Below are 27654 nucleotides of genomic sequence, written 5' to 3' on the forward strand. Positions count from 1 at the left end.
TTGATATATTCTAATTTTTTAATTGAATTAAAGATCCAATCAAAATTTTGTTATTTCATCCTGTTTAGATGCTCTGAATCCAAAGTGAAATGTTCCATTATCAGTCGGAGTTCGTCGGATTTCATCAGCTTTCAAGAAGTCCATTGGTGAGTGAATTTCTTCATCTGCCCTATCTGTTTCGTCAGAGTAGTGGTGCATAAGTGTAGAGAGATCTGGAAAGGAGCTACCCATACTTTCTCTGTCATCACGATCACTATCATACTCAAAATGTGCTGGAGTTATTGTTTCCTCCTTCAGTGGATGGAACACATCGTCTTCTGTATCCAGAACAATGGACGAGAACCGAACTTGTTTATCATTATAGTCAATATTTGGTTCATTATCCTGATTTTCGTATTCGTGTCCTCCATTTTCAGCATCTTGGTCAAATAATGACTGATCTGATTCAAATTTCATTAAATTAGATGATTCAACACGTGGTATATTGTCTCTTTCACTAATTTCAAAGTTACTGTATCCACTCATATCAATATCATCGTATGTCTCTACAGATGTTACAATTTGGGTACCATCGGCACTTTTCACGAAAGTTTGTTCCGAATGTTCTTCTAATGTTCCATCTACATTTGATGGTTTATCTTCTATATTTAGTCTTTCTGCCAAGTCTTGTAGACTTTCCAGTGCTTCGTTGGTTGCAGCAGCCGTTGATGGCGATATTGTGATTGTAGTTTCGTGCATACTTTCGTAAACAGGATTAGAAAAAGCTGTAGCATCAAGAGATGCCGCGTTACTGCTTTGACTTATTTCCACTTCCTGTGTATTGAGCGAACCAGCATAGTCAGATGTTTCGTCGTCAAGTCGAACCTTTATTTCCTGGGATTCATATAATGAACTTTTACGGATCAAATTGCTATGTAGCCGATCAAACTTCTGTTGTCTGAAATAAAGATCAACAAATAAATAATTAAAGATATATATATATACAAGTAAGACACTAACACTTTGTTTTCATACTCTAAGTGATTACGCACTTACATATTTGATGTACACTCAACTTTAGTTTAAGACCATACGATGCCCTCTTGACGTCTTTTTATATCATCGTTTCATTGACGAAGACCCCACATCGTTTATTAAAAATATATAAACCTCACAGTAAAAGTGAAATTTTAAAAAGGTTGCAAATGAACTCATCATAGATACTAGGATTGAAATTTTGTATTTTCGCAAAACGCGAGGTTCGTGTACAAAAAACTAATCAGTGACGCTAAAATAAAGTAGTATTATAGCCAAACAAGTTTTAAGTTGAAGAAAATTAGGGGTCCAACATTCCAAAGAGTTGTGCAAAATACCTATAAGGTAATCCAAGCCTGGAGTACGAAAATCCTAAGTATTTAAAATCTGCGTGCTTTTGCAAACAGATAATTTACCAAAATGACCATATAATTGATATTCATGTCAACATCGAAGTGCTGACTACTAGGCTGGTGATACCTTCGGGGACGACCCAGTGGTGTAAATAGATAACAAAGGTACCAGGCTTATAATATAATTCTCAAGACGCGCATTTCGTCTACAATAGACTCATCAATCACGCTCATATAAAAATAATAATAAAGCCAAACATGTAATAAAGTTGAAGAGTATTGAGGACTAAAGATTTCAAAAAGGTGTGCCAAATACGTCTAATAAAACCTTTGCTTGGAGTAAGAAAATCAATGAAATTTCCATTATCTTTTTTTGTTTATCTAAAAATCATCTTACAATAATTGTCTGTCTATAATGGACACCAAAATTGCTATACTCCTATACAACATCAGATGAGCATCACTTAAGTATGGGTAATATACTCTTATACATGAATATTGTAACTACTTACTTTACAGTGTAGAGTCCCCATTGTTTTCGAACAACGATGATAAGAATAATACTGGCAATAAATATCACACCACCAATGGCAATAAGGGCAATTTCTACAGCACGAATACCCTCCCTATGAAGGCTGGGTAGATATATTGTCCTATGGTTCCCAAATAAAGCCTGGATTTCTGACATGTGTTCCAATATCATACTGTAATATAATTATATCCCTTCTTATTCAAAGTTAAAAAGTTTTTACAAATCTAGATAATTGTACTGCATGCAACTGGTTATTCAGAAAGTAGTCTTTACGAACCCTTTTTAAGTACAATAGCTTGAAGGAAAGCGACACCTCAGCTACTAATAACAATTTGATTTAAGTAAAATAACCTTTGATATAATGTTTTGAAACATGTTTCTTTTACATATGGTAATTGTAAATTTTTAATATTAAGGGAGTACATTTCCCTTTTTTTTTTCAAAAAGAAGGTATAGTTCATGATCTGCATATTTTTAAACAGATTTACGATACTGATTTTGCGTCAATTCGATTGAAAACTTGCATTGTAATGGTGCATTTTCGATATTTCTATATCCAATCTTTTCTTAGACTGTAGAACATATTAACTTTCCGTTAAAAAGATCTTTAAAAATGCACTCCGTAAATTGTATTCAATACTTACACTCGCAATGTTGAGGCAGAAATGATTGTTTCATTGTTGTATTTCCCAGAAATATACATATATGACCTAGACGACAAAATGGTTACTAGATAAGTATGAAATATATAATCTTAATAATCGACCATAATAACAAAAAGTAAAATCACAAAAATACTGAACTCAGAGGAAAATCCATTCGGAGGTCCATAATCAAATGACAAAACACATCAAAAACGAATGGACAAGAACTGTCATATTCCTGACTTGGTACAGGCATTTTCAGATGTAAAAAATGGGGGATTAAACCTGGTTTTATAGCGCTTAACCTCTAACTTTGTTGACAGTCTCATTAAATTCCGTTATATTTACAATGATGCGTGAACTAAACAGACACAATAAATAATATCGTCAAAATATGGATACAGCAGTCATCATCGTTTAACAATCCTAAAAGGAAAATACATTTTCGATATATATAAGTAAACGATGTCGATGTAGTGTATTGGTGACTCTGATAACAGGAGGAATTGATTAATTCAAGACAAAAAATAAGGATGATTTGATTTAAGACTGGGATACCTCTGAACTGAGTAGAAAGTTTAAGGGAAAGGTTATTGAATATATTTTATTCTGGATTAACTTGATATATACTACGCATATACAACGTCACAATGCATGTGCACACAAAGAATATCCCCGTGGGTTAACTGGGTTAACGGACTATGATCATCACTTGTCCACGTCGGTTTTACGTTCATTCGCAGCCACGTCCAGTCAAAATGTCAATGTTAATATTGACGCCTCATTTAGAGAACCGCCACGTTTTTTAGCCATCTTTCAGCCCGGTCAAGCTCTACTCTACAGATCCTACATATTGCGTTCAATGTTAATTTGTTCACGTCTGACACATGTATGAACTGTTTGCTACTGGACGTAAAGCAAATAACAATGTAAAATCATGAAGTATATACCAAAAAGACAAGATTGTTAACGTACGTGTAAGTATTAGTGAATTCTTTTATGATATTGTAAACAAAATTCTGATGTTAAGTAACTCATGTCATAGTAAAATTGCGCCGCATAACAATTTGCATAGTTTATCTGTATAATTAGACAATTCACAATTACCTTGTTTGTTGATTTTGATTCTTAAGTTTAACACCCTTTACTCCCTCGATATGAGCTTTAATATTAAGTATAGCACCAATTTTTCTGCAAATTGAAAGAACATAATAATTATTAGATTAAGAAACCTTTAAACAAAATTTAAAGAATAAATCAGGATGTTGATGGAAATTGTCTATACTCTATATGATCTACTCAACTTTGATTGGTATATTTATAGATTTTACTGGCTGATTTATTCACAACACTAATGTTTTCTACCTAAACTTGTTTGCCATGGTCGTGTCTGGCACCACTTTTAGGAATTTTTGGTTTAAATTCCCATACAATTTCGTATTTGAATTTCCATTGATTCGAGCGATATTGAAGATACCTCCGTACCAAATTGAAAGCTACATCTTTGATGAGTTTTTACACAAACAAACTTCTTTTGGTGATTTTGTACACAAATAAACTTCTTTTGGTGATTTTTTACACAAATAAACTTCTTTTGATGAGAAAAATTAGAAGAGAAAGAAACGACGAATAACCTCATAATTTCGAATTAACTTTCATTAATATTCCTAATACACCCGTACTTTATATGTCACTTATGTTTGATACATCGTAACTAATATATGTCTATTTATTTGTATATTTCTAAATGGGTTTGATAATTCTAATACTTTCATTCTGTTCTAGGTCATGATTTATTCAACAAGGGAAAATTTACACTTTATGTTTATTTTGCAAACCTCTCAAGTTCATTTTTCTTTTCCTTTAAGTTCTTCTCTTCTAATGGTGTGCCAAATTTTACTTGCGATCCTCCTACTATACTTACTCGAGTTATCTGAAAAAAATATTATTCGTATATTTGAAACGGGAAATACGTAAATACACCTATAAATATATGATCCATGCAAGATATATTTTTTTTTCTTCAGTAAATTGTCAGATAATATTTCATGTAAATGCATTACTGTAACGAAACTTTTAAATACAAATTTTGCAAATCAATCATTACGGAATTAATATTCATCGTAGAGGAAATATTTGTAACTTAAAGATAAATAATAATTGTCAAACAATCAACTTCAAATGTTGTCTTTTGAAATTCTTCTGTTGTAATAGAAGGGACAACAGATACAAGAGTTTGAGAGAGAGTCAAAATCATTATAAAAAATAAACTGACAAATGCCATGCCTTAAAATAAAAATACAAACAGACAAATAATAATACAGAAGACACAACATCTAAAACCTAAGCAACATGAACCCCATCAAAAACTGGGGGTGATCTCAGGGGCTCCATGTTGTAAGGTTAGGTTGCTGTTACATGATTGATTAATGCTGTTATTTCGATTTTGACGTTTAAATTTAAAAAAAAAAAAACGAATACAAAGAAAAAAGAATCAATGAAAATGACTAAATCAATGTATCAGCACCAAGCAATACATCAGCATCACTTACCAATATTTGAGTGAAGGATCTTAACTGAGGAGCACCGCCATCAGAAGCTACCACACTAATCTGATACAGACTTTTCATGTCGTTATGTGAATCCTTCATTCTGATATTGCCGACTGAATCGACAGAAAATGTTGTCGAATCACTAGAAGTAAATCGTATATTATACTTTAATTGATATATAATTAATTATCCTGACAGATTTATTATTTTGTGGTTTATATGGTACCAATGATATCAACACTTTTTTGTTTCTGTGATAAAGATTCATTAATATTGACCTGTATAATAATAACATTTAAAAAAAACCAAATCAAAATTTAGGTCAATCTTCATGCAAATTCTTCCAATAACCTTTATTCGGCAAAGTTCGACTGAAATACATCAACTTCTTATAATAATTCACGAATGTTGTGACGGTTGCAACAAATCGACAACAGACATTTCAACCACGATCTGCTCTATCAACAAACAGCGTAGAACAGTGTGCATTATAGTTACACGTAAATTTACATTATGTTACTTCCCGTCATGGCCTTTTTTTTACCGACTATATGTATAGATTTCGTCATTGTTAAAGACCTTACGGTGACATATAGTTGTTTAAGTCAGATCCATTGTGACTTTTAATGTGTGTCTTAGGGAGCTACCATGTGATTTTCATGGGGGTGGCTAGGATGAAATTTGAACAAAAATAGGCAGGACACGTGTTTTGAGTAAAAAAAAAAGGCAGAATGAGACTCTTTGCAAAACAAAAAGCAGGATGACAATTTAGGTACCCCCTAAAAATAGCATGGTAGCTCCCTTAACAATATCAATCATTTGAACACAAATAGCGCTATAAACTTTCAATGTTGTTTACTTTGTTGTGCCATTTAAAACAATTCAAAGGAATATTACGAAACTGAAAATGTGAACTGTTTGCAATAGAACCAATGCATATACATACATGCTGCTCTGTAAAGAATACTGAATTGCAGAATTATTTCCACTGTCTTTATCTGTAGCCTATCAGAAAACAATAGTATTGATACCTATTCTATATACATTTGCATACATAATAGTAGCATAATCTGATTAAACTAGTTATGATGTGTTTTACCAACAATGAGTACTCTTATAAAAAGTATAACCTGTGTAAATCAGCAATATAATTTGATGACATCTGAACTAAAGATAAATACCTAAACTCGTCAAAAGCTAACGTAGTAAGTAGTAAATAATAAAACAAATAAAACGATGAGCATATAAATCAACCATCTATGCTCAATCAAATCATTTAAAAACCAAAAGAACAAAAAAAATTCAGAACTCCAAGAGCATTCAAAACGAAAAGTTCCTTATCAAATGACAAATCCTACCTTAACAACTCCAATAACAGTATCAGTTGTTATATCTTCTGGTAAGGCAAATGTGTAAAGATGTTGTGAAAACTCTGGTGAATTGTCATTGGCATCCAGAACTTCAACAGCCAATCGAATTGTTGCAATCATCTAAAATGGAGTTATCAAAACATATATTACGTCGAATAAGTTTTCATTTTGAAGATTTTTGAACGAGTTTAAGGAAGGGGATTTGGATTATTTTTTTGTGAATTTATCACACATTAAACGGTCATTATCTTAAAATAGTTCAAAACCAAAGATATTTTACATTTTAAAGATTGTGTATCACACACCAAGCTGTCATAGTCGAAATTTTATAAATACTAAGAGCCATTTGGAATAGAGTTATGGCTAGATATATATGTAAGAAGATGTTTGTAGCGAAATTTACATATATATACGATTCTATTATAACTTACATTTTTCTCTTTATTCAGAACATGAATTGTCAAGTCAAAATGTTGTTTTCCCTCGTCATAGTCCAATAACGATCCTGTTCTGACAATTCCACTGTAAACATGAAAAACAATACTGGAAACAATTTGTTATATCTAAGTTGAGATAAACACTTATTGCAATGAGTGGACTTGATATCACATTGTACATCAACGAGTAAATTCGGAAAATATTATACACGTATGCATCTCATTAAACTTCTTGTGACTACAGACACAAGGATTTTTTTATTTTTTTTTGTATCTGCTATTTTTATGTTAAATTTAGCTACCTTACTTAGGTAAATAGGTAGGAATCTACGACAAAATTGAAAATACAAGACAACAAAGGTGCCTTAAAGAAAAGTCTTTTAAGTTGTATTTACCTTGAAATATCTACTGTGAAAGGAACATTTGTATTGATGATCTCGTATCTATCACCAGGAATCTGAAATAAAAAAAATATATAAAAGTACAAATGTATAAAAATTAAAATCACGAAAATACTGAACTTAGAGGAAAATCTTATCGGAAAGTTCATAATCACATGGCAAAATCAAATAACTAAACACATCATAAACGAATAAACAAGAAATGTCATTTCCTGACTTGGTACAGGCATTTTCAAATGTAGAAAATTGTGGATTAACCCTGATTTTATAGCGCTAACCCTCTAACTTTGATGACAGTCTCATCAAATTCCGTTATATTTACAATGATGCGTGAACTATACAGACATAATAATTAAAATAGTCAAAATATGGGTACAGCAGTTATCCTCGTGTAACGATTTTAAAATGAACAATTTAACAGAACACAAACACATCCATTAATTTATCATTTTAACAAATATATAGTATTTACCTAAAATCAGTCACATTAAATAAAGTTTAAAAATGAATTTCTTTTCTTGGGATCAAATCAAACAAATAATGTTATTTTTTCTATAGTCTATATGTCTTTAACTAACCCTCTGATCAGAAAACGCAGAGCCAGGATCTGATACATTTATGATGCTACATAATTCTTTGTGACTTTAAGAAATAAAATCGATAATGGAAATGGGAATATGTCAAAGAGGCAACAATCCGACCAAAGAATATGTTATGATAAACAAACCTCAATATTACTGACATACGACCCGGCCATTACATTTTCCATAACAGCAGCCGTCAAATTATAAATATTCACTTGTACCATTCCAGCATGAATAAAAACTTGTGCAAATGTGCATCTTCTAAAAATATATATGATAAAAAAATACTTTTATATTTGTTTAAACATATTTTTTTTTAACACAAATTTAGATATTAAAAGTTTGAATTATACATAGTAAAATTAGCGACATTGGTTTATGTTAAATAACATGTGTATTTCTCATTCTATATAACACGCAGTATATAGTTTACAATTACAATTTCAAGTAGGATGTAAACTTACTTATAGCTTTATGCATCTTATTGCATCAGCACATCACATCACATTATTTGCAATTAACATATCTCTAAATTTTCTCAAGGTAGAAAACTATTCCGTACTTAGAACAAGCATTGGCATATATCAACTGAGTCTAGTCTACTTCATAAGAACTACTTGCCTGTTACTGACAATCTTCGCAGAATCACATGCTTTGACCCTAATACTAGTATCAGTTGGAAGTTGACCAATCATTGTTAGTCTTCCAGTGTTTGTATCTAACTTGATATTACGTTGTACAGATTCCAAAGTATAAACAACTTTACCATTATCTTCTTTGTCTTTATCGCTAGCTTTAACCTTAAAATGTAAAAGGCAAATATTTTTACAATATATTACAATAAACGTGAGAAATTAGCTAGCTATAATCCACTACTTTCTACATAAGAAAATTCATGTACCAAGTCCGTAAAACCAAGGATTTGTATAGTTAGAAGGATTGGAATCTCGTGGGTTTTTGCATAGACTGTAGTATAATATGTTATGCGGCGCGAGATATCGTGAGATTACCCGTGATGCATCTGGAAAATGCTAAACATGCCTTGATTAATGGCGGACATTTCATCACCTAAACAAACTGACACCCGATATGTAAGTATTACAATCCATATTTATCAAATTTTGTGCTTAAAATAATAAGTTTAAAATGGTTCTGGTGTAATAAATAACTTTTACGATCGCAGTAAGAGTACACGGCTCCATAGAATGAATTTGCATAATGACCGAAGTGACCTCACCCTATCCCGCCTATTGGGCGGTTCTAACATCATTTTCTATTTTTATACTCCTTCCTCAAAATACGGAAATGAGTGATAAAATTTACATTTTCTGAAAGGTATATGATTTGTTCGTGTATTGAGTAAATTTTGTAGTGATTGATGCATTAGTTTTCCTAATTTTTCTGTTTCTTTCAGCTGATTACAACAAAAATGGCGTTCTGGAGCGAAAATGGGGGTGGCTTAGGAAAAATGAATAAAGTTCTTCAATTGGCCTAGATTGATGTTCAAACTAGTTTATAAACGTAAAACATTAGTGATAAAGTGTATAGAAGAAAGCTCAAATCGCTAAATAAGGTAATTGTGATACTTTTCTGTCTTGAAAAATCAATGTGGTTCTCAGATGAATCGCAATTTACCAGGCCTAAATTGGGAGGGGATCCAGGTGCCATAATCAGCTGATACTTCCTTCCTGCTTCAACCGAAGTGAAACCGTTAAACCATGTGTTTTGAAGTAGTTGAACGTCAATTTTAACAATGTTTTAGTGTTCCATGGAAAACACCATAGCTGCATGGATGGTAAGCTTTTCAAATGTCATCCCAATGCCGGCAACTGACCTTCCTAGTAAATCAAGTTGTCGTTGTGTACACATGAATGTACTTTTTAATACACCATCATCTGCTTAAATAAACCATTACCACCCTGCTTTATTATGCATGGTATTGTTATGGACTCCCTTCATCTCTATCTCAGTATCTGTATATACCACATACATGTACATGTATATCACATGCATTACAAGTTAAACATTTTGTACAAGACTACATTATTTCTTTCCTTCAACGGCGTCAAAGTATACATTAAAAAGGCCTTACAAGATGTTTTCCTGCAACGGTGTCAAAAATAAAATAAAAATAGCCTTGCAAGGTGTCTTCCTCCATAGCTGTTAAGCAAAAAAAAGTTGTACCCTTTTAGACTAACTATACAAATCCTTGGTAAAACTGACAAATGTTATCCATTCGTTTGATGTGTTACAGCTTTTAATTTTGCCGTTTGTTTGTGGACCTTTTGTTTAGAATTTTCTTTGGAGTTCGGTATTTTTGTTATTTTACATATTACTTGCATTTGATATAATTATATATGGAATAAGATTAGCTTAACTTTTAAAATATGTTAACCCTTTACTTACGCACTAAGAGATGGGATTATTTCTCATTTCAAATCACCTTTATATTTTCTTACATAATAATCGTTCTTATTATACATGAAATATTTACCACTGATAGTTCAGCAACCAACTATCAATTAATCATGTAACTATTTAACGTCTATAATTCTAGAATGTTAAGTCACTGTAAAAGTAGCATGACTTTATCGATACCATAAACTGAATTTGACTCATAATTTAACAGCCACACCAAGAAATGTATATGTATTTGTATTCAAAATATAAATATCGTTGCAAAATGGAACACAACAGTTCTTTTAAAAAAAAATCTCAATTTTTAAACAATTTCAGCAAAATGAACTATTGTGGACAATCTGCTACTAAGTATATAAATAAATTCTTACTTATATTTTTTCAATACTTGACAACCGAACATCGTTGCAGTTAGGTGACTGCATTATCATATATTATTGTTCTTTTTATTAAAAAGAAGTCATACCTGTCCTATAATGTTCGTTCCTGTTGAGTTAAAGTAATAACTGTTTTGTGTAAATACTGGACCATTATCGTTCTTGTCTAAAACTGTAATTGTAACTTTTGCTTGATCATAAAAATCATTTTTCTTCGAGTCGGTAGCTTTAATCTGCAAATAAAAAATCAGTGATTTCAGAATTCAAATCACACTCACGTAAGATTTGAACACTAAACCTTACACAGTAGTATTGTAAAAAAAAACCAATAAGTTAGCAGAAAACAAAACTATTTGAATAGACCATTTGGGTTTAAGTAATAGCACCTTTTTTTTTATTAATATAGTTCACATCGCGTTTAACAGGAGTTTAGTGTTGCCTTTTTTTTATTTTAAATTTTTATGTTTGTCTGTTTGTACATAATGGTCTCTGACCAATTCTCCAATAAAGATTTCAAATTAGCGACAACACTTGACATTTGATTGTTTTGTTATACTATAGTTCGTTCTGTGTGTGTTATACTTTAACGTTGTGTCGTTTGTTTTCTCTTATTTTTTAGTATAAATTCACATTACAATAAGACGTGTCACGGTACTTATCTATCCCAAATTCATGTATTTGGTTTTGATGTTAAATTTGTTATTCTCATAGGATTTTGTTTGATGCTTAGTCCGTTTTTGTGTGTGCTACAATTTAATGTTGTGTCGTTGTTCTCCTTTCATATTTAATGAGTTTCGCTCAGTTTTAGTTTGTTACCCCGATTTTGTTTTTAGTCCATGGATTTATGAGTTTTGAACAGCGGTATACTACTGTTGCCTTATTTACACTTACATTTAGAATAAATGTTTCGTTTACTTCTCTGTCCAACATTTCTGAGTTAGCTACTAGTATTTCACCAGAGTTTTCATTTATTTGAAACACAGATTGTATGGTTTCTATTGAATATTTCACCACTGAGTTATCTCCCTGAAAAAGTAAAACGAAATCAATGATTTGATAATAAAATATATTTTCTATTACTTACCAATGGACAGAAACACATATTTTCTCAATTAGACGAGGTGGTATTGGTTGCAGTCAAAAGTTGAGTTACGAATTTCTGCAAAAAGCCTACATTCGACTTATGTACTGTGTCAAATAAGTAGTTTTTTCGGCTGGCATCCTTTTACTTAATTGTTAGGTTGTTATATATAGTAGATATATAGATACTGTAATGGATGGTGACTCTTAAACAAAATAAATCTTATCTTATATATGTACACTTTAATAAAATATGTATTTACTTACTTACATACTGTATAAAATTATAGTCACATGGACATCTCCAATATAAAAGTAGAACAAACTCTGAAAGGGTCATCCGTTTAATTTATGGGATGTATACATACTTCGCCACGTATAATTGCAGTATGGAATCTGCTTGATAGTTTTGTCTTTCTGGTGCTTTCTTCTTGGCGTATACCCTACAGTCCCTCTATTCATATGGGTGAACCATAATTGTTAAAGAAAGGGGCGAAAGATACCAATGGGACATTCAAACGCATAGATTAAAATTAAACTAACAATGCCATGGCTAAAAAAGAAAAGGACAAGCAAAAAGAGAAAAACAATAGTAAATAAGACACAACTTAGAGATATGAAGACTTAGCAACTAGAATCCCACCTAAAACTTGGTGATCTTAGGTGCTTCGGAAGGGTAAGAACATCCTGCTTCACATGTGATACCGTCGTATTGATGATGTGATTACAAAAAAAAAGATTACCTGAATGTCATGCTCCCATGAAATATTTGCAGGATTTGAATATGTTTGTGGTTGATTGCAACCGTATTTTGTGTGCACACACATAGAAATATGTTATCGAAGAAAATTATTTTTATGGAAAAAAATTCGTGAATTGAAAAACAGTTCAATTTATTATATGTTGTTGTGTTCAATACATACACTATCTTTATCTGACGCATGAACTCTTAGTACTAGGGTTCCTTTACTGCTGTGTTCATCCACATTTGCATGGTATTCTGACTTGTCAAATATTGGTTTATTGTCGTTTCTATCTGATACGATTATATTAAGATTTGCTGTAGCACTTCTGCGATGATCATTCGTCTGATAAACCTAAAATACAAATTTTACTATAAATATAAATAAAAAGAAATCAATATATGCACCTAGCAGTAAGAAAAGCATCATTTGCCAACAATAAGTAAGCAGTCACATTTTACTATAAATATAAATAAAAAGAAATCAATATATGCACCTAGTAGTGAAAAATGCATGACTTGCCAACTGTAAGTTAGCAGTCACATTAGTCAACGATTATTTATACTATGCGTTGGTTTTATTTTATTTTAGTCAGCTTAGAAAAGTATGTTTTACAGCTAATGCTATACATATAAGAAGAAGATGTTGTATGATTGCCAATGATCAACTATCAACAAAAGACCAGGAAATGATAAATGTAAAACTATTCAAACTTCATATAAATGTACAAGGCTGATCTATCAAGAACTCTTTTTGCGATCACTGATAAATTTGTTTATTTGTCCAAATATGTTTACTATTGAATAAAAACCTTTGTTTTCTATAAATGAGATAACAACTGTTCTGGGAAGGTTTATTTTGTGTGGTGTTAGATCGGGTGCTGGCCTTCCTATTGAATGTTTGTGCGTTATTTTTGGTATTGATTAAAGTCATTCCCATTACCAATGGGTGTACTTAAAATAAGTTTAAATTGTATGCTGATTTTGTGTCTTAGCTACTACATTGTGTTGTTTATTTTATTGTGAGTCGAGAATATTTTGTCTTCTTGTATCTTTAGCAAATATATGCACTCTCTATCTATGACGTTGACTTGATTACAAGACAAAACAAGCTCGTTGCTTCCCTTGATACTTTTAATGAGCTTATTTTGGATTTTTAAAAGTATTTTTTTTTAATTCTCAACTTTAAATAACATACAATATTGTATTTGAATAATTCTAATGAAAGGAAAAATGCAAATGTTTGAGTACATGTATACCTTTATTTTGTAGTTGTATAAGCTTTGAGGTTCTCTGTCAAATATCTTGAAAAGTTTTACTTCTCCTGTTTTTCTATTGATATCAAAAACACTTTTGTCACTGTTGTCTGAAATTTAAATGTAGGCTTCAAAGATTATGGCTATAATATGTTGATCATTAAGATGATAATATTACTTTTTTTTTCATTTCCAATATACATATTTTGCATGCAAATGGGGGAAGCCGCCCTTTCAGCATTGCTGATTAGCCTAAAACAATTAAAAAAAATGCCATAACTTTGGAATTAATCGTGTATATAAATCTTAATAAATTCTTTTAAACTTTCCATAAATATGCTTGTTTAAAAGGGTTAGTAATTTGTCCTTTCAGCGTTTAAGTGCTCATTGGTTTAATAAAGAAAAAAAAAACAATTATATCGTTACCTCAATGTTCACAACATTAGTTCATAGTAATCTTTTGAATTCATTGTTGTCTTTAGATTATTCGTTTGTGTGAAAAACATAGTGGTATTGGTGTCCAGCACATTTTGGTATTAAAATGATCATAACTTCTAAATAATCTGAGTTAAATTAGTTAAATACTCACCGTACACTGCAAACTCAATATCCTGTTTACCAGTACCACTGTCTCGGTCATGAGCTGAGACTACAGGAGTTGTGTTCTTCCAGGACATGCTATAATTTACCTGGAACAATACACAAGTGAATTGAAAATACAGTGCATTTTAAGCTATTATGTTGATGTCCCTTTTAGTCACTTAGCTCATACATATGTGTTTTTTCTTTACAATATTGTCTTTTATTTTGGTTTAAGTCTTCCTGAAAAAAATCAAACCAGAAATAGACTTATGCAGACTTACAAAATGTTATTGTCATTTGCAATCTAAATCAATATCTATCTTATCAATATTGAATGTATTTCTATAATCCTACTATACATTTATTATATTATGTTTCTTCTTTATATTTTGTAATAATGCACACTATAAGATACTTGTAAACATTACATTTTCTGATATTTGTAGATTAAAATCGTCATGGTCGAACACAGGATCCATATCATCAACATCAATAACATTAACCCGTACTGTTGTTTTCGTGGTGCGGTTTCTGTTCTGAAAAAAATCATTCAAACTGTAGGTTTTTAATTCGATGTGAGCTCAATAGTCAAGTTTAGTAGTTACAAACACGCTCGTTTTGCTTATAATCAATAGAAAAAAGAATACAATAAACAACGGTGCAGGGCTATTGCTACACGTAAGAAAGTTCACAATAGGAAACATTGAAAACAGCTCTGTTAAATAAAGTTCAGTTATCAAGCGATCATCTTTTAATGATTATTCTAGATATGCATTTGTGGTATCTTGTATTTATGTTATGTTATTTATGTTGGCTTTAAATCATTCAACAAAGGAGCTTTATCTGTATAGCGGGCTGGGTAGTGTAAGGCTTATGTGCTGTCAGTTTATTTTCGACTTATTAGTTTGACTGTCCCTTTGGTATCTTTCGTCCCTCGTTTAGTTTATGAAGACTTTTTTTTACTTTTTAGAAGTCATTGTCTCATAGGAATAAAAGAACAATTCGGCAATTAGAAGGACACACATGGTTCCTATAAGAACTGCAAGGCACGTCATTCGAACGCTAAAAATATGAGTGTGTTGTCTTAAAACATTAACTTTTCAGATAGATGTTATATCTTACATCAAGTGTTATATGTAAGTCGAAACTTCTGTCACCATCTTCATAATCCAATTGTTTTGTGAGAAAAATCTTTCCAGGATATGTTATTCCAAATATTTGCTTCCCATAATTCTAAAAATAGCAAAAAGAATGAATAAAAAATATACATACATTGAACCATTTTTTACTTATCTTTAAAGTTTATTCTTATGTCGCACCACTGAGCCAGGTTAGCGGAAGGTTTTGAGTCAGAAAACATGTTTAGCCCCACCACATTATGTATAAAATTATGCCCGTCTAAGTCAGGATCCTGTATTTCAGTGGCTGTCATTTGTTGCAGCATATTGTATTTTGTTTGTGTATTGTTTACATAAATCAAACCGTTAGTTTTTGAGTCAAAGAAGTTGTTCCCTAACCCTTTCAGTTAAACTATCTATATATTTCCAGGTATAAATAACTCTTCTCGCTGTCATGTTATGATCCTCCAGACACTTACACTTAAAATCTTTCACCAAGTTAACTTTTTGATATGTTTTGAGTTAATCATAAATGTCATATAACCATTCATGTTACATCTAAAGTTATTCAAGGGGGGCGTTTTCTCAGATTCACAGAAGAAATAAATTTAGCAAAGCAAGATTAAAAAAAAAGGTCAGGACATCCCAGTTGACAAGTGCACGAAGAAGGACTCGGAGTTTATATGGTGTGTTTATGCTCAATGCTCTTCAACTTCGTACTTTATTTGGCCTTTATAACTTGTTTTGGATTCGAGCGTCACTAATGAGTTTTTTGTAGACGAAACGCGCGTCTGGCGTATATACTAAATTTTGTCCTGGTATCTATGATGAGTGTATTTACGTATTGCATTAATGTAAATCTTTTATATTATTTAAAATAAAAATAGTCATAAACAAACTTAAAATGATAGTAGAATATCCAAAACGTTTGATCTTACCTTTAAAATGAAAACTTTGTCATCTGGATAATAGCAGTCATGGCGTTTTATGTCGTCATCCTTGAAGCTAAATACAACCGAACCATTCAGCTTATTCTGAAATATTAAACAGTATTAACGCATTGTTTGAACCAAAAATGTATACAGTTTCTTTTAAAATTTTGTAATGTAATCAGGTAATGTAATTTCTTATAGATAAATGGCTGTTTGTGATAGAGTAGACCACTCAATTTATTTTATTAAAAATTAATTATAGTATCAGGCAGGTTTTAGCTTTGAAAGAGAACAAAGTCAGTATTAAGAATTTTATTTTCATTGCATTTTTCTATTTTTTGTGTGTGTGTTGGTGATCAAATAAACAAATTTGCGCAGGGAATGGTCTGAATTACAACATGTCAACAGAATAGGAACAGGTCAATCGTTGTCTCCACATTAAAAGCGCTAAAACATGTTGACGAAATTCCTGATCCAAATCAACCGTTCTCTCTCTTTTTAAGTAAGAGTGGATGAGTTTTCATTGGTTGCCACTATTAGAGCAAAAACGTGTTACCTTATCTGAATCACATAAATCTTTCCTAGTTATTGGAACGGCGCGTGTTGTTCAATCTATATTTTAATGTTTATTTTTCAATTACAAATTGCTTTAAATCCGAAATGTTCAGTTCATTTCCAAACATCTATAAAAAAGAAGATGTGGTATGATTGCCAATGAGACAACTATCCACAAAAGACCAAAATGACACAAACATTAACAATTATAGGTCACCGTACGGCCTTCAACAATGAGCAAAGCCCATACCGCATATAGTCAGCTATAAAAGGCCCCGATATGACAATGTTAAACAATTCAAACGAGAAAACTAACGGCCTTATTTATGTTAAAAAAATGTCTTTTAAATCGTATTTTTTACAAAGTTTTTAAATATAAAGAAAATAGCAGACGAATAAAAGTCATATTCTCATATCCCTAAGTAAGAAAAAAAGTTACCTCTGTAACGTCAACTCTATATATTTTCTTTGCAAATGTTGGCCCATTTTGATTCAAGTTCTCCCTTTTTGGAAACAGGGACTCTTTTAGCTACAAAATAAAAATATATACAGGCATAATATAAATGTACACGAAGAAGGACAAACATTACATGTAGTGCGACAGATATAAGTAAACTCTAAATTATAGAGGCTTTTGTTTCCTTTTGAATTATTGTGATGCTCCGTTTATAACTGGAGACAATGTTGATAATTAATATTCAGTTATAAAAGGATAGTTAGTAATCGATCATTTCTAGCTATTGATGGCAATATGCTGAAAGTTTCCTTATGTTGCAAGTAATCGGTGTCATTTTATATCTTACCGACGACTCTTTACTCACTGATTTACCACAGAGTATTTTGCATTCTCCAGAAGGCTCACCCTAAAAAAAGAAAAGTTTTATTTGCTTATTTTCAGTTTAATTATAAAAAAAATATTTAATTTTTACCTATAAAAAGTTATAAATGACTAAACACAGTGTTTCATTCAAAACGTATAGAACATGCTTACAATGACATGAAATTTCAATAAGTTACATAAAATCTGAAACTTCAAGACCTAATAAATTAACTGAAATTCTTTCACCGTACGTAAGGTATATAAAATCAATACATAAATTCTTTAAACAAATACTCAATCAATAACTTACACATTTCTCGATTAACTGAACATTGGTCAAGCCTAACCGAATCTCGTTTCCTTGTATGTAGAGACCTGGACAGTTTCCCTCAAAAGTAAGTGATGAATTCAAAATTGCAGGATAGGTATATATTAGATCTCCTAAAAAAACATAAAACGTTTGTATCTCAAGTGGTTGCATATACTTTTAAAATATCGTTAAATAATTTGACAAATGATTTCACAAAAAAAATCAACAAAATCTACTAAAATATAAAAAGAAAAATAAGATACTGATAAAATGAGCGTTAGGCATTTTTAATAGAACATTAATAAGACAATTAACGAAAACAATTGGACGGTTTGATTGCGAACCCATAACCCATTTTAAAGCCAAATTCTGGCCGCTTTGAATTTATATCCTAATGAACGTACGTTATTCACGCTAATTGAATCTGTTAATCTCTTGTATTAAGTATGTCGATCACTCAGTAAAATAATTGAATTATAATCGCTAAAATTGAAAAAATCGGAAGTAAATATTATGTGGGAGGACAATTGTTTTAGAATATTTAGCAACTTTACAAAAAATGCAAATGCTAAGGAACATACACGACGTAACTCGTGGAAGCAAGTGTAACATTGGTTGAGAGTACCAAAGTTAGGATCAAGATATACAATTAAACAAATATTTAATTCCAATTGTTCATTTGTTAATTTTATCCGTGTAATTGTAATAATATTAATTAGTAAAACTAAAAATAAAAATTGCGATTATTGTTAATTTGTTTAAATTTAACCCATATGATATAACAACATGAATGGTCAGCTCGTATTGGACCATACGCGTATACTCATACGGTCCGACCGTACGCGTATGGTCGGACCGTACGAGTATACGTATACGGTCCGGACCGTACGCTTACGGTCCAAATACTCGTATGGTGTGGAAGATATCGTGAAACCAAATCGCCTGCACTGTATCCGTTGCGCTAGACCACACGACCACCTTGGCTTCACAATAATAAAGCTTTCGGTGGCCGGGTGTTGCTTTGAATTAAATAATAGAACCCATAAACTCCCTCACTTGTGGCACTTTTATTTTCATGTTTGTTTGAACAACATGTATTTATATGTTCATTCTAGAATGGGCTATAATGTCTGCGCAAAAATGTCCCCTAGTAGCTATAAATTTCTCCCTAAAATGTCCTGCACCCTTAATAACCCCTGTAACTCAATCAGGTCAAAAAATATATCAAGATTGTACATTGCATATAAAGCGGGACTTTTTTTTAATGATTGTTAATACATTATTAACACATTAGTTAACACATATTCATTTATAGTAGATTGGAAAACAATTTTGCAACTTATGTTAATCTCTTTCCACTCTGCGGGTTCGAGTACTGCCTTGTAGCGGTATTAGCCTGCTCTTTTTCGAAATCTATACCATCGTTTCCTCAAGACCATACTCGCAAATGGTGTCAAGGGAAAGCCGAAAATCAACACATTGACATATTTTTGCAGTTGGAAGCAAAAATTCAGTTAACTTTATATTAATGTTGAAATCGATTCGAGATGTTACTAGCTTTTACTGATAATTTGTATATCGATGACGATATAAGATACATGGATATCAAAATAAAGTGTATATACCTTTTGTATGGTTGTCATAGATGGTAGCAATTACAGTTTTTGAGGTAAATGCAGTTACATCCGGGCAAACAGCATCTACAAACAGAAGAAAAATCAACAACAAAAATCAGCATCATATATCAATATGCAATTATAATCCGCATAATGAAGGATTCATGGCTGATATTATCTACTTTTTGAATGCAAGGAGAGGTTAAGTAAAAGGTCAAAATGCACAGTCTTAAAACAAGTATACAGGACGACTATTTTTGAAATGTCCCGAATCCCCCCTCCCCCAAACAAAAGTGAATAAATTCAACAGCGAAAAACAGTTTTTTGCATCTACATCAAATTTAATAATGGACCTTACACTTAGATATAACTGAAGACAGTTATGGCTAAGGTTTTTACTTGGTACAGACAACAGTTTTATCTTTTTTCCTCAAGTCCCTCAATGAATTAAATATTGTGTGTTAAAGACTTTGAAGACATGTTTTATATAACTCTGAGTTTTTAATAAGAGTTTATTGTTTTCTTAAATCTTCTGGTTTTTATCATATGTTGGTTAGTTCCTATAGAATTATCAAAGATTAAACGTAAATGTTACATATACAAATAAAATACTCACATGTAAAACCAAAGATGCACGAGCACATCAAACATATTTCTTTGAACCAAGCCAACATTGATGTGTCTTATTGTGTATACTTAGTAAACAAAGCTGTTATCGGCTGAAATTTGAGATAGTATGCTATTATTATATTTTAAATGTTAACATTTATTTGTTTTTAAGTCATATTTGCCTTTCCTTAAAATCATATGGAAATTATGTTGTATCATTTTTTTCCTTTTTTCTATATTTTGAATAATTGATAGAGGATGTTTTTTTGTTTAATAGATAGAAGAAGATGTGTTATTAGTGCCAATGAGAGAACTCTCAGCACTAGTTTGCTACATCATGTTGTTTAAGGAAGCCGGATCTAATGCATTGAGCAATTACAATCATGTGGATTCGAATGCACCTTCAGCGTGTAGTAATAGAACAACTTACAACCTCGGTGATGACAGGCTAATGATACCGTAGTACGCCGACTCTTTTTCTATGTACCAAATGTTTCACTAAAACAAATCTTTGTGTCATAAGATCGACAATTATCACAAAATAATGAAATAAACATTCTAAACATGTTTATGCATAGAAGCAGTAATACAATTGAGAATGGAAATGGGGAATATGTTTAAGAGACAACAACCCAACTAAAGAGCAGACAACAGCTAAAGACACCAATAATTCTCCAACGATGCGAGGAAATCCCGTACCCGGAGGTAGTCCTCAGCTGACCCTTAAAGAAATTGTGTACTAGTAAGTTTCTTTATCAATCATTGATTATAAATAAACGGGGAAAACCACACTTTAGACTTTAAATTTTGATTAAAATTACTCCCAATTTCATTTCTTTCCTTTTAAAACTTACAATTGGGTCATGTAAAACTATGCATCTTTTGAGACGAAGTTGTACTGAACAGTTCACAGTTGTAATGTTAATTTTTTTATTCAGTACTTTATGTACCATGTTATACATTTATCATAACTATAGTTGAGGGCGATTCCGTGCTTACGTAAAATTTACAAGAAAGATTGTACAACCCCCATTAACATTCAACCTTTTAAATTAATGATAGTATTTAAATCTACACGAAATATTTCATTTAACAAGTGGTTGCTGCTCAAATAAAAGAAAACAGTATCTCGACACACAGTAGTAATCTTTGATAAGGTTATCAAAAAGAGAAAATTAATGAAAATCCACCACTCCACATTTGTAATGACTAACTTTTGAAGTTTTCCTGCCTAGTAACATGATTCAGGATGACAATAAGATTTTTGCCACCGTGATCAATTAAATAAATATAAACACGCCTTATGAAATGTAATTTCTGCAATTCGTTTAAAATGATTGCAACCTTTTGGTTTTAACTATACCTCAACAAGGTTAGTGTTTTTTGTAAGAGGATATATTAGCATAAAACTACACAAATCTCGGTTAAATGCTTTATAAACAAAACTAATGCCTGGACAATAATCAGAGATTGACATTCTGATAACGATAACAAGAGATCGAATATAAAATGTCATTATTTGTGATCGACCAATGATTGAAAATATGTAAAAAAAAAAAAAAAAAAAAGAGAAACCTTTTTGTAGAAAACTTTGAATCTTAATTGTAATTTAGTATGTACGCATTTTAAGCAATACATAAATCGACATTTCTATATATGTTTTCAATAGGTTTTCATTCTTTTGAAATGTTATATCTTATATTTCGCAGTTTTATGAAATACTATCAAGGTGCGAGCATTTAGTTTATAAAGTATTTAAAATATTATTTCAAGCATAAAAAGAAATGGGAGACTTTTGAAAATCATCGTAAACAAAAATTTGATTAAACTGTAGAAATACATCTCTTCATTTTGTTCGTTTTGGTAGTCTAACATTTAATGTAGTATTCAATTCTACAAAGAATAATCAAATATTTGATAATGAATAGACATGGTAAAACTATGTTCAGCAGGGGTATTCAATTGGGTATTCAAACGAAACTCTAGCAAAAGTGTGTCAGGCGTCTGTAGGTTGCCCGAGCAAGGTTTAATTTGTGTCTCCTTTTAACAAAGTTTTTTTTTCCAAATCACAACCCAAATTGTCCACCTTTTAACCGCGAATAAACCACTATGAACTTCTTACTTATATTAATGATTTATGTTCCAACTTGTTCTCAAGATGAATATGCACAAAATATTTTCCAATTGTCATAAGTCAAACAATCAATCAATACATCAATGCACATAAACATGAAGATTTGTTCTGGTCGAAGAAATGTTCTGCCAAAAAAATCGCAAGATGTTCTGATCCTAATATTTTAAATTCACCAAAAAGTATAATTTTAGTTTCTCACTATGCTGTTTATAATTTTTCTCGTCATGAATATGCACGAAATATTTTCCACTGGACTTTAGGCATTAGTACATAAATAGATGAAGATGTTCTGATAATCATATTTGGAATTTTCCAAAAGCATAAAAATATTTTTCTACAATTGAAAAAATTCAAAATGCAGTAAAGTAAAAATTTTAATGTTTTGTGAGACCAAAACTGAATCATTCCACACGAAAAGATATGCGATGCACGAAGAAGAAGCAGAAGAAAAAATGGATGCTCTTAAAGATCACGAATATTAATTAAAATTGTCCTGCGATCAGCCTGATAGTGTGTATTTTAGAAAAAACTTTCAATTGATTTTACAGTCTTACACGTATCCTGGTAGAATAGTCCTGTAACACTCATACAGTCTGTCATACATGTACGACACATGCAATATATGAGGATATTCTCAAACCCCATCAAAATTTGAGAGTGTATGGGATGAGTCACTAACAAGCCTACATATTTAATACATGCTATCACGAGACATTACTCTAAATGTCACAAAAATACATTTAAATGTATTTAGCAGTTACTATAGGACTGACCAATCGTAGTGCATAGAGTGTATATAACGAGATTCAAATATTTTTGAAAATGTCACTTGCCGATCCCAGAGGCGGATTTAGGGGGGGGGGGGGCAGGGGGCCCCGCCCCCTTTTTGGGAAAAATTTGGTTGCTTATATAGGGAATCACTGAACTGAAGCGTGACCGGAGCGGGCCCCCTCTTAGGTCAGTTAGTGGGTCCCCACTTATGAAAATTTCTGGATCCGCCACTGGATCCCAAATATATTAGATTTCCTATTTAAACTAGGTACCAGTAGGGTGAATATTCCATACTTCTGTGAATACATACAGTGTTCATGTACCATACAATGCCACTATATTCTATATTTATGAGATAACATTTTAACGTTATGAGTTATAGGTATGACTGAAACTTTCACTAACTTACACAGGCAAAATTTGCTCACGTGAATTTCACATGAATCTCACATGAAATTCACGTGAAAAATTTCATGTGAGATTCACCTCAAACGAGCTTATACATGAAACTCACGTGAAACTTTTCATGTGAATTTCACGTGAATTGAGATTCACATGATTCTCACGTGAAAAATTTCACATGAATTTCACGTGAACTTTTCAAAAAAAAATATTGATATTTTTCATGATTTTACTTGAATTTAAAAATTTAGATGTTGTTTGAAATACTTAATTTTAAAAATTCATGTGAATTTCAGGTGAACAAATTTTATGTAATTTTCATGTAAAGTTCACGTGAATTTCACATAAGATTCATGTGAAACTCACATAAACTGATTTCACTTGAGTTTTACGTATAAGCTCGTTTGATGTGAAATTCACGTGAATTTCACGTGAGATTCACATGAATTTAAATTCACGTGAAATTGATGTGAATGAAAATTGCCTGTGTATCGGTCACTAAATGTCGTTAAACTTCAACTTATCATTAAGACCTTGCAGATATTGCCAAAATGTGCCAGTGGTAGACATTTATTGATTACGGGAACGTAGAGAAAAAGATAAACTTTATGAGCATTATGATATTTGTATTGGACGGGTCAAAATAGTGACCTGATTTTTTAAACTAATAACGTATATTATATATAAATTCCAATTAATATTATGATTCAGATGTCAACCTGTACTGATAATGAGGTCTATGCAAATTAATATAAAAAGTCTGCATACAGACGAGTTAAATACGTAACTGTTAGACGGCCGAGTGCCTTATTTATGCTAGAAATTTCCATATATATAAAGTGTAAAGATTAAAATAAAGCTTTATGACGTAACAAGCTTGATATAGAAAAAAAACCCGTATAATCTCCTTATCCGTTTGGATCACCTTAAATCACCCCCGGTTTCTACAGGGTCGTGTTAATCAGTCATAATTTTGTTTAAGCACAAGTGTTTTGTAGACCTTAATTTGTCTTTTCGTCGTTTTTATTCATTGACATGTTTTTATTAAAATAGAAGATATGGTATGATTGCCTATGAGACAACTCTCGACAAGAGACCAAATGAAATAGAAATTAAAAAAAAACTATAGGTAACCGTACGGTCATCAACAATGAGCGAAGCCCATACAGCATAGTCAGCTATTAAAGGCCCCAAAATGACAATGTAAAACAATTGGTTCTCTTCGAGTTATGATATTTGAATGTCCGTTTAGTATCCGTTTTGACTGTATTCAATAAATGAAAAGTCTACGCCTTCGTTTTATGACCGATGTCATCCTTTCTTTTGGTACAATTTAGAAGTTATAGATCATGTGTATAGAATATAATGAAATCGAAGGTAAAATAAGACATTGCTATTAAATTAACCATCACAATATGTAAAATAAATCTATCAAATGCTATACGTAAAATGATCACCACAAGTCAGAATCCGTGCATGTAATAATAATATTTTTGATATGAAAAAACATTTGGTCGTGTTTTGACTAATTTCCATTAACACATGATTAATATATAAGAATATGAGCAACAGTGTTTCAAAAGCTATTATGCCATCATATATATGATATTTGTATGAGGTTTATATTTCGGTCTAACCGTTGACAATATTACCCTCATTATTTTATCAAGCATTCGATGTCAAATGACAATGTGTGGACAAATATGTCAATTAAAACATATTAACAACGCAACAAGACGTCATAGAGAACAAACCTGCATGCAATTGTCCGGTCTTTATATATTATTGTTTTTATGTATCAAATAAATACATTTATCAAAAGTCAATTAGATTTATTTTAATGGAATTGGAGGATGTTACTATTCTTACAATTTCAAAAAAGAAATCATGGTCCTTGTTATATATATTTATGTCCTTCTTTTCAACTCTGCGATTTCATGCCGAATTATTAATACACAAAAGAAGGCAAGATGAATATGTTACGTTCATTGCTTTATAAAATAGTCCATTCATATGTCTGAAAAGTTTCCCATATTAACACTACGCTCACTAGTCTTATTTACAAGATTTTTTTTCATTAGTTTAATAATACTGGCTTTGGACTAGCTGTCAGTAACACTATGCACCACGCGCAATATAGTTGAGACCGTTGTATGTATCAGGCGATATTCAAGTTTCAAAAGGTAGCATAAAACACGAAAGTTGCAACTGTTGTCGTACTAAGCATAGTGATTATACTCTCATACGTCATTCATATCATCGGAAAGTAAAAAGAAAGGTGCATGACCGACCAAAAGAAGAAGTTACACGTGACATGTCATCACTGCCAAGCTACAAACTATGTTTGAAGTCATTCTGTTACATTTGAAAGTAGAACCAGAGAAAGAAGTTGCAAAAATATATTAAATTTTATCAACTTTCTAAAAAAGAAAGAAAAGCTAAACCGGAAACATGTGCTGGACACCCATAGTCTTGGGAATATACGGCCATGAATTCCTAACCACTAACCTACACAGCTAATTTTGCATAGGTACTATTTTTGTACTTAAAATCTGTAGTACTGAAAATTTACTTTTGATATTCAGGACTATTTCTTTACTTTAAAATTATTGTACTATTTACGTACTTGTATTTCACAATACTTGATTTGTACTTAATATTGTGGTACAGAAATACTACCAAAAGCGATCAAAATATTCCATATTTAAAAATCATAATTTTAAGAGATTTGAAATAGACATACTATCAAAATGCTGAAAATGTAAAGTTGTAACCAAAAATATGTAGTATTTAAATTTTCAAGTGCAAATCAAGTACTGTAAAATACAGGTACCAAAATATTACAATAATTTAAGAGTAACACAATAGTACTGAATATGAAAAGTAGATTTCCAGTACTACAGATTTTTGGTACAGACACAGTACCTATGCAAAATTGATGTGTAGCAATATATATACATGTACATATTAAATTTGCTCTACATGATTGTTTTCAATAAAAAAAATATATGAGGTATTAGTTCATAAGAAATCAACCAATAATACAAATAACCAAATGCCAGCATTAAAAGACAGATATATTCACAACATGTCTAAATTGTCTGAACTTTTAATATTTGAACAGAACTTGCATCACAAAAAAATGTGAATCAAGATTTTCGAATAACACGGACATTCTTTACTAAACTTGTCAAAGCAACAGATTGAGACAACACAAGAATGAAATGACTGAGTAAATCTACTGTAAACTACGTACGTTTTAAATGTTTTGCAATCCATTTGTGCTGTATATTGACATTTCTAAATTCATAGGAAAAGACGTCAGAGAGAAAATAGTCTGTGTGTATATTAGAAATACTTGTCATTTATATATATTTTATGTTTTCAATACAAATAAACAATATATGATGGTAAATTACAAAATCGTTGGATTTATTTTTAATTATTAGTAATAATTTCACACAATGACTTTTAACAAAAACAAAATAATGCTGATTAAATATTATGCATACAAAACACGATTTACCAAAGGAAACATCTATATTGATTGTTTTTCAATCACCAAATAAATCAACTTTACAAATAAATACCTTTTAGTTACTGACGAAATAAAATCCCTTCATAATTATTCCATATAGAAATGTTATAATGACGGAAATCATTTATGCCTCGATGTTTATCATTCCATTGAATATACACACCTTATCTCACAGTTATTGAGGAGACCACTGGTTGGCAACCGTACAATTCTGATAGGAGAATTACGCTCAAAACTGTATCAGTGTTTGTTAAAATAATATAAACAAATCTCTTTATGTTTCAATTTCACTTGTGTGTTGGGAGCTTAACTTCAGTTTGTTTATTTTATCTCGTTTGACATTTCTGGTTTCCACACTATTAGGGAAAATGAATGCACTCATTATTGATAATCTTTGACCCTTTTTCGTGTGCTATAATGTTCTTAAAATGTTTGTTTTTAACAGAAATATTAAGAGAATATATTTAATTTAGACCAATAACTTAGAAGTTTATCATTCTTTTATGT

At 31.2% G+C, this 27654-nt stretch overlaps 2 protein-coding genes across 2 annotated transcripts; both read right to left on the reverse strand.

Annotated features, from left to right (window-relative positions):
- On the reverse strand, positions 1-15582 carry LOC134688293 (protocadherin-9-like). Its single transcript, XM_063548855.1, has 19 exons — positions 15465-15582; positions 14771-14878; positions 14350-14449; positions 13764-13870; positions 12686-12859; positions 11574-11708; positions 10772-10915; positions 8509-8687; positions 8031-8148; positions 7298-7359; positions 6897-6987; positions 6454-6585; positions 6042-6100; positions 5096-5237; positions 4382-4476; positions 3651-3734; positions 2544-2609; positions 1880-2071; positions 1-937 (listed from the first exon to the last, which is right to left on the reverse strand). Exons 2-19 carry the CDS (start codon positions 14819-14821, stop codon positions 40-42), a joined length of 2829 nt encoding a protein of 942 aa, XP_063404925.1. The 5' UTR covers positions 14822-14878; positions 15465-15582; the 3' UTR covers positions 1-39.
- LOC134688047 (uncharacterized) lies at positions 15435-27582 on the reverse strand. Its single transcript, XM_063548514.1, has 8 exons — positions 27200-27582; positions 20310-20412; positions 19703-19777; positions 18078-18208; positions 17751-17810; positions 17387-17476; positions 16399-16494; positions 15435-15575 (listed from the first exon to the last, which is right to left on the reverse strand). The coding sequence occupies exons 2-8, from the start codon at positions 20365-20367 to the stop codon at positions 15435-15437; spliced, it is 651 nt and encodes a 216-aa protein (XP_063404584.1). The 5' UTR covers positions 20368-20412; positions 27200-27582.
- Between the last annotated feature and the right edge of the window lie 72 nt (positions 27583-27654).

The sequence above is a fragment of the Mytilus trossulus genome, chromosome 10 (genome assembly GCF_036588685.1).
Source record: "Mytilus trossulus isolate FHL-02 chromosome 10, PNRI_Mtr1.1.1.hap1, whole genome shotgun sequence".
Classification (NCBI taxonomy): Eukaryota; Metazoa; Mollusca; class Bivalvia; order Mytilida; family Mytilidae; genus Mytilus; species Mytilus trossulus.

Bases quoted from the DNA above. Each gene is read 5' to 3' on its own strand.
- LOC134688047 (XM_063548514.1), bottom strand. From the start codon at position 20,367: ATGTTGGCTTGGTTCAAAGAAATATGTTTGATGTGCTCGTGCATCTTT. The intron at 17,477-17,750 runs GTAAGATATAAA...TTTATTTTGTAG, and splicing joins CAGTGAGTAAAGAGTCGTCG to CTAAAAGAGTCCCTGTTTCC. The intron at 15,576-16,398 runs GTAAGATCAAAC...TGCTATTTTTAG, and splicing joins ACAAAGTTTTCATTTTAAAG to AATTATGGGAAGCAAATATT.
- LOC134688293 (XM_063548855.1), bottom strand. From the start codon at position 14,821: ATGGATCCTGTGTTCGACCATGACGATTTTAATCTACAAATATCAGAA. The intron at 14,450-14,770 runs GTAATGTTTACA...GTATTGTTCCAG, and splicing joins ATCTACAAATATCAGAAAAT to GTAAATTATAGCATGTCCTG. The intron at 2,072-2,543 runs GTAAGTATTGAA...ATTATATTACAG, and splicing joins TCTGCCTCAACATTGCGAGT to TATGATATTGGAACACATGT.